The sequence below is a fragment of the Brassica napus genome, chromosome C1 (assembly GCF_020379485.1).
Source record: "Brassica napus cultivar Da-Ae chromosome C1, Da-Ae, whole genome shotgun sequence".
NCBI classification, from domain to species: Eukaryota; Viridiplantae; Streptophyta; class Magnoliopsida; order Brassicales; family Brassicaceae; genus Brassica; species Brassica napus.
In genome coordinates, this window is record NC_063444.1 from 18,254,510 (window position 1) to 18,266,168 (window position 11,659).

Below are 11,659 nucleotides of genomic sequence, written 5' to 3' on the forward strand. Positions count from 1 at the left end.
TGTGCTTCTCACTTCTAGTTTGAGACTCCAAGATCTGTTTCAACATTGCATCACTGTTACTCTCTTGTGGAGCAGAAGTAGAAGATCCGGCTTGGCCTTGTGTAGACTGATTTCCTTAGGAGGGAAAACCTTGAGAGTAGTTTTGTCTAGCTTGGTAACCACCTTGTTGGTTGTTGTAGAAGGGCTTTTGTTAGTAGTTGTTGTACTGAAAGTTAGGCTCCTTCTTGTACCATGTCCCATTAGCATTCACAAAACAAAGCTCTTCTTGACCTTCTAGACCATCAACTTCATTAAGCACATCAATCCCTTCTTGTTTCCGCTCACCAACAAAGTTCACATTCTCTTGTTTAGCTCTATCCAAGAGAAGCATATCCCTCTTTTCTTGTAGAGCTGTTAACTCTCTCTTGGTGTTTGTATCATCACCTCCACTGCCTCTGTTGCTTCTATCATGCCCATCACTGTAGACTGAATCACTCTTAGCCATATTCTCTACAAGCTCCAAAGCATCTGCTTCAGTTCTCCCCCAAGAAGAAACCATTGCTAGCAGTATCAAGCTGGCTTCTAAACTTGGGCAAAGAACCTTTGTAAAAAGTACTAAGCAAACTCTCCATATTGAAGCCATGATGAGGACATTGAGAGATGTAGCTGTTGAACCTTTCCCATGCTTCTCCAAAGCCTTCAAGATTCTTTTGATGAAATCCAGAGATTTCATTCCTTAGCTTAGCAGTTCTTGAAGTAGAGAAGAACTTGGTGAAGAAAGCTTTCTTGCATTCATCCCATGTTGTGATTGAATCTCTTAAAAGACTCTTCTCCCATGTGTGAGCTTTGTCCCCCAAAGAGAATGGAAACAACCTTAGCTTGAATGCATCTTCAGAGACACCATTGATCTTTGTAGTTCCACACAGCTTATCAAAGTTATCCAAGTGGTCTAGTGGATCTTCCAAGGCAAAACCATGGTACTTGTTGCTCTGGATCATGTTTATCAAGCTTGACTTGATCTCAAAGTTATTGTTTTCCACAGCTGGTGCTCTAATACCAGCTCTATGCCCATGGATATTGGGCTCATCATGGGTGCCAATATCTCTAGCTTGGCGCTGTGGGTGTTGTGGTCTAAGGTTGTCAGCTCCTTGGCCATTACCCTCTCCATCTTGAGGTTGATTCTGATGTTGATCCATCACAAACCCCAATCTGTCTAAGTGAGCCTGTTGCTCTTCTTCTCTTCTCCTCCTTGCAATCTCCCTTTTAAGTGCTTTAATGTCTTCAACTCTTGGAGCTAGGTCTGTTGGGCATCTGCTCCGCAAGTTCATGCACCTGAGATACAAAAGACTAGTAAAGAGAATCAGTAACTAGATATGAGAAAAATAAGACTTAGTCTCAAGCAAACACCAAATCTCAATGTCAAAATCAACTTAGGATTGACAACGACGCCAAATTTGAAATGGACTTTTCAAGGGTCCTAATTCAAATCATGTAGTATTTAAGATGTCAATCCATTTCTAAGTATTTTGATGCAAAGAGAATGCAAGTTCAAACTTAATCTAAGTGCATTCAATTCAATGAAGTGGTTTGATTAAACCAACAAGATTCTGACACACCTAAATAGCAACTTTCAATCAAATGGATAAAAGAGGAATCATGGGCATATGATTTTGATTTCAGATGACTAAGATTTAATCTAAAATGGCAAGGTTTCAATCAACACATTCCCCTAAGTCTAGATAGCAATTCTAAGCAAGTTCTTTTCCAAGACAAAAGCTCATTTACTCTCATTGATCAAACATCAAATTCCTTTGGTTTGTGTCAATCAAGCAATCATTAAGAAAGATCATTCAACTTTCTAAACTCCCCTAACATCAAATTCCTTTGGTAGGGTAAGTTAAGAGCATGTTGAGTTGGCTTAGACATTTCATCGAACACCTTCCGGGCAATGAAATGTCTAGAGTTCTAATCTAAAATGGCCACCTCTAGATTAGCGTTAAGATCACTCAATCAAGCAAGGAAACATATTAATCTACTCTAAAACATTCTAGATCATCACTTAATCATCATAATCATCCTGGCCCATGAATCCAAAGATGACTACTCACTCATTATCATGGTAGACACTAAATCATTAGTTGATCTAAGTCTTAACATTATTAATGATCAAAGCAATCAAGTAAACACAAGAGAAATTGATCAAGATTAGATCTTTCACCTAAAAGTGACTTTTTGATTAGATAGAAAACAAGATAAGTCTCAACTTTAGGATAACAAGAGTATTTATACAAGCCCTCGAAAACCTAATGGTTTCCATTAAAAAGTCTAAAAAGCCTTTAAAAAACGTCTAAAATCTACTAAGGAAAAGTCTCGACTCTGGTAGAAGTCATCGGCCACAACCCGCGCGACCCTAACCCGCGTTGGAGCGTCGAGCGGCTCCACTTCATGCGCGCGGGTAGATCACCTCGAGTCCTTCTCCCCGCGTCGGAGTGTCGAGCAGCTTCATCATGCGCGCGGGAACGACTCCCCGCGTGAGTCCAACCCTTCGTGAGTCGTCGCGCTGAGCTCCATCTTCATGCGCGCGGGTACGGCTTCCCGCGTCGCTCATCCCGCGTGACCCCGTCGATGAAGCTCCATCTTCATGCGCGCGGTGAGCCCAACCCGCGTGATCTAAGCCGCATCGGAGGCCTTCGTTGCCTCTTCTCAATGAGTCGACGCGGGTAAGTGAACCCGCGTGGTTTAACCCACGTTGCATTCGCCAAAACCCGACCAGTCTTCATTTTCCATCTCTTCTTGAACCACAATGCTTCTAAACATCTCCAATCACTCCATAGGACACTCCAATACCTGATAAAAACATATGAATGCAATATGGATCATAAAGATGCTTAATTCCTAATCTATACGATCAATATGTACAAAATGGATGGTTAAAACAATGCAAATATGCAAGATATCAATATCATGTATGCAAATAACATTATTTGTTGTTAAGGCTGTATGTGTATATATATACGTACAAAACTTTACTAAGTAATTATCTTTGTCAGAATTCAACATTTGCCAAGTTTTCCAAGATAAGACTCGACTCTCTTCCCGAAAATGTCTCCACCGGAGTTGCAAAGAGGCAGAGACAATAATCCAACCTTGGAGCTCAAAATCATATCAGCCGATGATGTCAGCCATATCAATGCAACATACAAGATGGACGTGTATACGCCGTCATTTCAATCACCGGCGGCACTAATCAACGGAAACAATCAGCCAAGACACCCGTCGACTTTTACGGATGTTCCAATCCGACGTGGAACCACACCGTCAAGTTCTCCGTCGACGAGGAAGCAGTTCAGTTTACCCTCACGGTCAAGTTATTTAGCTACTGGCTAGAAAATGAAAATGACCATTATTTGGGACAAGTTACTATCTCGGTTCAGGAGCTTCTTGCCTCAAATCCGGTTCAACCGTTAACTAACGGTAAGAATGATAAAACTCAAGTTAGTGACTTACCCTGTAAAAGTCAAGGATGGTTCCAAAGGAACGTTAAGCTTCTCGTACCGGTTTAACCCGGTAGCACCACTTGATGATATGTCCCCATCGGCCCCGGACTACTCGCTTTGGTTTGGTCAACCCGTTCACCCAACTCCGGATCCAGCAAGTTCAGGTCATCATGTTTACCTAAACACAGATCCAGCGAGGTTAGGTCAGCCCGTTTACCTAAATACGGATCCAGCAAGATCAGGTCAGCCCGTTTACCTAAATCCGGATCCAGCCAGTTTAGGTCAGCCTGTCATGTTTTCCCCTCAATTTCAAACCACTATGCCGAAACTTAAACTTATGCTTGTGATCAAATCCGCTAAAGACATAAAAAGTGTCAGCATAGGTAACGACATGAACGTGTCCGCTTCGGTTATGATCCGTGGCGGTAAAGCAAGAACTAAAGATACAGTCAATACCCCTATCACCTATTGCACCTATAGAAACCCGAGATGGGACCACGAAGTTGAGTTTTGTCTCGACGAGAAGCTAGTTCAAGAGGGTCGTTTGACACTCGTTGTGAAAATAATTGGCGTGCGAGCGTTACTTGGGGATAAAGGAGTTGGTGAGGTCGTAGTCACGATTCAGGAGCTTTATGGATTAAACCCACCGTCTCCTCTGCCATCTAAAGGTGATGATGGTCACGGTATGAGTTTGATGACCCGGGATGTGACAGTTTCTTCAGGGAGAAAAGGAACATTGAGCTTCGCATAAAGGTTTCTTGCGGAGCAAGCTACCCATCCGTTTTATTATGTATCCTATTCAAGGAACCTCGGGTTACACAGTTGTTCAACCCAGAGCAAATGCTGTCCCGAGCAACGGTCAATTACAAATTTATATGCCACCACAATATCACCAGTCGCAGCCTCAACCTCAGCCGCTCCACAAGCCACTAGTGCATGTTGGGGTCAAAAACGGTTACGACGGAATTACCACCCGAAAATCCTCGGAGATCGTATTTCCGAAAGAGATAGTAAAAAGGAAGATGTAACTTTCGTAAAATATAACCAAACACGAAGTTTTTACGAAGAAGTATCCTTGAAGATTCAAACCAAACTAACCAAGCTCGACCGTTGCGTAATTACCACGCATACACGCTGTCCGGTCGCTGCGTAGCAACCAAGTCCGAGCCAAAGCTCGGTCACTACGAAGCGACCGAGCTCGAGTCAAAGCTCGGTCGCTACGTAGCGACCGAGTGCTCGTCCAGCTCGGTCGCTACGTAGCGACCGAGCTCGAGCCAAAGCTCGGTCGCTACGTAGCGACCGAACGATCGTCCCGCTCGGTCGCTACGTAGCGACCGAGCTCAAGCCAAAGCTCGGTCGCTACGTAGCGACCGAGCGATCGTCCCGCTTGGTCGTTACGTAGCGACCGAGCTTGAGCCGAAGCTCGGTCGCGACGTAGCAACCGAGCGATCGTCCCGCTCGGTCGCTATGAGCCAAAGCTTGGTCGCTACGTAGCGACCGAGCGATCGTCCCGCTCGGTCGTTACGTAGCGACCGAGCTCGACCCAAAGCTCGGTTGCTAATGTAGCGACCGAGCTCGAGCCAAAGCTCGGTTGCTAATGTAGCGACCGAGCGATCGTCCCGCTCGGTCGCTACGTAGCCACCGAGCTCGAACCAAAGCTCGGTCGCTACGTAGCGACCGAGGGCTCGTTCCGCTCGGTCGCTATGTAGCAACCGAGCTCGAGCTGAATCTCGGTCGCTACGTTGCGACCGAGCGATTGTCCTGCTCGGTCGCAACGTAGCGACCGAGCTCGAGCCAAAGCTCGGTCGCTACGTAGCGACCGAGCACTCGTCACGCTCGGTCGCTACGTAGCGACCGAGCGATCGTCCCGCTCGGTCGCTACGTAGCGACTGAGCTCGAGCCAAAGCTCGGTCGCTACGTAGCGACCGAGCACTCGTCCCGCTCGGTCGCTACGTAGCGACCGAGCGATCGTCCTGCTCGGTCGCTACGTAGCGACTGAGCTCGAGCCAAAGTTCGGTCGCTACGTAGCGACCCAGCGCTCGTCCCGCTCGGTCGCCACGTAGCGACCGAGCGTTCGTCCCGCTCGGTCGCTACGTAGCGACCGAGCTCAAGCCAAAGCTCGATCGCTACGTAGCGACCGAGCGTTCCTCCCGCTCGGTCACTACGTAGCAACCGGGCTCGAGCCGAAGTTCAGTCGCTGTGTAGCGATTGAACCCTTCCGAACATCGATACGACATCAATCCATGCATTCTCGTCAAACCTTCGAATGCTATCTCCCGAAGACCGTAGCAAGCTCAGTCCATGTTTTCCGCTATTCAAACGCTCATACGCAGATTCGGAATAAGATCTACTTTGCTCTCTTTTTCGATTTCTTATTCTTATCGTTGTTATTCTCGTGTTCTGATTGCTTGACGTGTGGTAATTAGCAGATATCTGGGTCCTCTGGGAAATTAGGGTTTTCCTAGTTTCCTTATTTAAACGGAAATCGACAGTGCGAATTTCGGTTTCCACAGTTTGGCGCTAGAAGGAGGGGGGGGGGGTACGGATCAATCTAACCCGCAAAAGCCACCTCACTCTCGATCAGACATGTCAACTAACGACGCGGATAACATGCAAACTCCTCTTAACGGAGGCAGCGGCACCGATCTCCACACTCCAGTAGCGGACGTATCCACGGCCAACGCACAAGCCAACGCCGCGAAGCTCGAGGAGTTTAAAAAGATGTTCGCCACCTACGAGAAAAGGTCGGAAGAACAGGATAAGCTCGTGAATACCTTGACCCAACAGGTTGAAACCTTAATGGCAAGGACCCAAGCAATCCACCCCCGCGGAACCACCAAAATCCGCGGGAAAAGGCTCGACTTCGCTACCCCACTCGACAGATTAGGAGTCGCGCGGGAACGACCTTCCGGTCAAAACCCTAGCGAGAAATCTCTCATCGAAAAGGGGAACCCTGAAAGTCTTCCGCCCCCTGCAAAGGACTCGGAGGATAACGAAGCCGAACACATTGACCTGGATCCTAGCGATGTTTCCAACGACACCCGAGAAGGACCAGAGGCCGATCTGCTCGGGGGAGGCTCCCCGTTCGAAAAACCAATGACGGAAGAGGAAGAAATCGCCTACTGGAACGAACAGGAGGAGCTGGCTGAAAGACAAACCGAGCACACTCGCAGTAAACGCCGACAGGCTCGGAAATCTACTGACGAGACATCGGATATCCGCGATCTTCGCGACTACATCACCAAGACTGCGGCAGAAGTGAGGGCCGTAAAGTCTCAAATCCATCATGCTACTAGTGCTGCCCCCGAAATCGATCGACTGTTGGAAGGAGCTCGGAAGACCCCTTTTACCAATCGCATTTCGGACATGAGGGTGTCTGATCCGGGAAAAATAAAAATACCGAAGTACGATGGTACGGCCGATCCAAAAGCGCACCTTCAGGCTTTCCACATCGCGATGGGAAGAGCTAGACTGAAGGACGGCGAAAAGGATGCCGGCTACTGCCGCCTGTTCGTTGAAAACCTGGAAGGAGCAGCACTTGAATGGTTCGCACGCCTTCGTCGTAACACCATCGGGAGTTTCCGACAGCTCGCATCGGAATTTCTCAAGCAATACTCTGTATTCATAGACAGAGAAACTTCCGATGTTGACCTCTGGAGTCTCTCCCAGAGGGAAGACGAACCCCTCCGCGAGTTTATCAGTCGGTTCAAGCTGATAATGTCAAGGGTCAGTGGGATAAGCGACAAAGTGGCCATCGACGCGCTGAGAAAGACGCTCTGGTACAAGTCGAAATTCAGAAAGTGGATAACTCTCGACAAACCACGAACTATCCAGGACGCCCTCCACAAAGCAACGGACTACATCATAGTAGAGGAGGAAACTAAAGTCTTATCGTAAAAACATAAGGCGGTAAGACCATCCTCGAAAGACGTGGACCCGAAAGGGAAAAAGAAGAACTCTCGTAACGGCAAGTACGTCCATCACGAGGGGGAAGATCTCCAGGGGGCGCATAACTATGCGATCAACTCGGATCAGGGTCGGACCACGGGCAACACATGGACTCACAATCAAGGGTATGACGAAAAAACCTTCGGCGAGTTCCACTAATCCCGAGGACATTCCACAACCAACAGCAAAGTCTTGGGAGCAAGACTGGCCGCGAAGCTACTCGCTGGAGAGCTCTCGGAAGTAACTAGCGTTAAGGATCTGATCCTCGATTCTGATCGCCCTCCAAAGACGGACAGAAATCCGTCCGCTGAAAAATCCCCTCAACAAAACCAGCCTGGGGATAAACGCGGCAGGAGGCCAGACGACAAAGGGAACGATAACAATCGCCGCAGAGTCAATATGATTATCGGAGGATCACAATACTGCGGCGACACTGTGTCGGCCATCAAGGCTTACCAACGGAAGGCGGAGTCGAGCGCAAATTGGTCTACATGGTCTCCTCCCCGAGATGGCCAAAATTGCTCGATCACCTTCACAAAGGAAGAGGCCGGCGGCATCGATCAACCTCACTGCGACCCGCTCGTCATAGATCTCGTTATACGAGACTTAGAAGTCGGAAGGGTACTCGTCGACACGGGAAGCACGGTCAACGTAATCTTCCGCGACACTCTCAAACGGATGAGCATCGAACTCGGAGAAGTAATTCCGACGCCAAAACCACTCACGGGTTTTTCAGGCGAAGTATCGATGACTCTTGGATCGATCCAATTGCCAGTCATGGCCAAGGAGATCACGAAAATCGTCGAGTTCGCGGTGGTCGATCATCCCGCTATCTACAACGTGATCATGGGAACCCCATGGCTCAACGCCATGCAGGCAGTTCCGTCAACCTTCCACCTGGGTCTCAAATTCCCAACCCCAAGCGGAGTCGCGGCCATCTGGGGGTGCCAAAAACAGTCGCGGCTATGCTTCCTCGCAGAGCACAAGTTAAGGCAAATCACGACTTCTGCAGCTGTAAACGGCAAGCGCACGAAGATAGACCAATCTTCGGCCAAAAGCAACCCGGGAAAAAATGAATTAAAAACGTCTACCAACGCAAACGCATCGGACGTCGAAGCTCGACACAAGTCTGAAGCCCACGCTACAACTCAACCGGAACATCCGGAAAATAGCGTTGACCCAGCCACGATCGACAAGGTCAAGGCGGACATCGCGACATCTACCGCCGAGTAAGAACACTCGCGGCATGAAACAGAACTACGAGATGGCTTGATCCTCGAAAGGGGTACGTAGGCAGCTCGTCAAAAGACGAGTTCAGCTATCCCCCTCTCTAAAAGGGGGGGGGAGTGGGTGCGTATACTCGTATACTCCCACTTAAAAAATCGCCATTATTGTAATCGAGTTTTTAAGAAACTTCCAAAACTTTTACTACAATATATGTTGTCCTTTATATCGGAAAACGTTTACGCTTCAGTTAAACACAAAAAATTTCAGGACACACCTGGAAACATTAAGACTCTTGTCTGCAGCCTCATCCGGCCCAAAAATCGTAAAAAAATCATCATCCTTCAAACGCACAAAGATACACGTATAATCCTCGAAACAACTGCGAGACGTCGCAAAGTTAAAATTCGAAGATAATACGAACAAATTGTCCGAACGCGACCACCAAAACCTTACACCCCGTTCGTCGATTGGCCCCGACGAACACGCCAGCCGTCTTAAACAAACGCAATTCGATCACTCTTTTGATCTTTAAAAACGTCCAGCACAAGGACAAAAGCGCGCTACAACAAAAATCCGAAATTTTGGTTTAGCACTTCCAGTTAATTCTGAGAAGATGCTCGATTCGTACCATACAAGTCATATAAGCCGAGAACATATCGCGGACTTTAAATCGGTGCGAATCAGGAAGAAATCGCAACAGGAAAAACGATAGCCGGCTAGTCACCGCATAAACCTTAACCGAAAGTAAACCTAGGTCTTGCCCTAAACCCAACGCTCTGGTCTCAAACATCTCAAGGCATGATATCTAAAAGATACGAGATCCTAAACCATGTCTCTCCGTTCGTATCTCAATGTTCTCGAAAATCGTAAAGATAAATAATTTTTACGAAAATCACGAACGAACCAACAGATTGAACGTCTCATCGGAATTAAATATGAGACGACAACTCATATTTACTTCAAACCTACTCAGGAAAACTCGAAAACGAAAACATTCATCATATAAATAACCGCGTAAAGCGGTAAGGGGATTCAAAGCCACCAACGGCCAATCCCGATAAACGATAAAAACGGCCAAAACAGGCCCGTACAAATCTCTCGGCCACAATCGGCCATAAACATGAAACAGAAAGACGAGCATCTCTCTTTCGATAACTATTCCACCTCTCATAATCCAAAGTCAAAGTCCCCGGACAACGAAGCACCGAACGCATCCGCGGGACGATCCACTTCCTCGCCATCATCGGGAAACCCAGTCGAAACCTCCTCGGTATCAGGGGAAACCGGGATGGAATCCCAGAACCCTTGAATCCGCTCGTCGATCGGAGGGATAAGCGCCTCAGCGTGGGCACGTTCATTCATCCCACTCTTCATCAAGCTCATTTCCTCCTCAAACGCATAGTCATCGGCTCGCGTCCTCCAAAGACTTCCGACCGAACCGCGGCACTCACGAAAGTCACCCACCAAGGTAAAGGCATTCTTGAGGTTCCCATACTCAACCTGGAATTGAGAGGCACGAGTCTTCATCACCTCGACGATTTCCCTCTTGCCTTTCCTTTCCGCTTTGCGGATGGCCCGCGCATGATCACGAGTAAGTTGCGCCTCTCGCTCCAACATCTCGCCTTGCACGCGAGCGAGATCCCGCTCCGCTTTCTCCGCTTTGAAGCGGTAGACCATGGCTTCTCTATGGCCCGCCTCAATGGCCGAGCCCAGCAAGCTCAGGCCCTGCAAAATCGATTGACATGTTATAAATATATATATACATAGGACAATCACCAAAAAATTCTCAAAAAACTAACCCCATTGATGATGCGAGATCCTTCCGCAACGACTCTCGGCCTCGCCGATTCTTTCGTAGGAGGAGGAGCATCGAAACCCGGTGGCTGATCAGCAAAGAAATCATCAAAATCCGGAATAGGGACCTCGCTCGAACCACTCCCATCGCCGTAAGCAAGGTTCGGATATCATCTTGGAAGCATAGAGTCATCCATCGAAAATTCTATGTCGCCAAGATCGACATCTTTTCCCTTCCGAGAGCTCGACTCCGGCACAGCTGTTGGAGCTTCGACGGGATTCTGGTCGTCAGATTCGGAGTCGCTTCCCGTGTCCACAGCCAAAGCAGGACCGGGTTGCACGAATCTCAGTGCCTTCCGAACCCTCTTCGGCGTTAAAGAAGTCCAGAAGAAGGGACCGTTCCTGAGAAGATCCCTCACCGCAATGATGTCCTCAGGGAACAGAGCAAGAGGGTTGATGAAGGGACGATCATTCGGCAACCTCCGGAACAGTGGAATGCAACTCTCTTCGACGGACGCAGCGTCTATACGAACAAAGAAAAAGAACTTCTTCCACGAGTTGAAGTTCGAAATGAACTTCTTAACCACTGACATAAATTTCCGAGGGACCAACCTATGCTTATCCGTATCTGTGACAAGTTGAAGCCTCAAAAGCGCTTCATAATGATCGACGGAAAGGGAAAGGCCATGCTCGTAGCTTAGGATCAGGATCCCAATAAGATGCTGAATGGCAAGGGGAGTCAACTGGCTTATCGCAACTTCGAAACGGTCCAACACTCGGACGAGAATTTTGGGTATTGGGAACCATAGGCGACAACGCACTACGAACGCCTCGTAGCAAGTGAAGTAACCCTCTGGGGGGCTGTTAGCACATTCCCCACGGCGAGGAACCCGGAACTCCACAGCATCCGGGATATGGTAGAACGATCGCATGATCGCGAGAAACTCGTCGGTACTCCTGCTTGCATCCCCTTTCTCGACTCCACGATGGGTCAGGACCGGGAACGACTTCTCCTTGGGAGGGGTCAACGAGCCATAATGAGCAACCCACCATGCCTCGTTCTCGGCAGGATGTACCGAGTGAGGCACAACTCCATCTTCGGAACAATGAGCTCTTCGTAAGCACTCGCGGATGAAGACCCTTTTTTCGCAATCTTTTTCTTGCTCGACATCTTTAAACTTCTCCTAAGAAAATAGAGGAAAAGGGTGGAGAGA

The 11,659-nt window shown here is 48.2% G+C and overlaps 1 protein-coding gene and 1 non-coding gene across 2 annotated transcripts; both read left to right on the forward strand.

The window, feature by feature from the left end:
• The first annotated feature begins 615 nt into the window (after positions 1 to 615).
• On the forward strand, positions 616 to 722 carry LOC125580988. Its single transcript, XR_007318700.1, has one exon. It is a non-coding gene; the product is annotated as a small nucleolar RNA R71 (small nucleolar RNA).
• A 2,737-nt stretch (positions 723 to 3,459) lies between these two features.
• Positions 3,460 to 4,227, forward strand: BNAC01G41880D. The gene has a single exon (XM_013833907.1). It carries the CDS (start codon positions 3,460 to 3,462, stop codon positions 4,225 to 4,227), a length of 768 nt encoding a protein of 255 aa, XP_013689361.1.
• Positions 4,228 to 11,659: the final 7,432 nt, after the last annotated feature.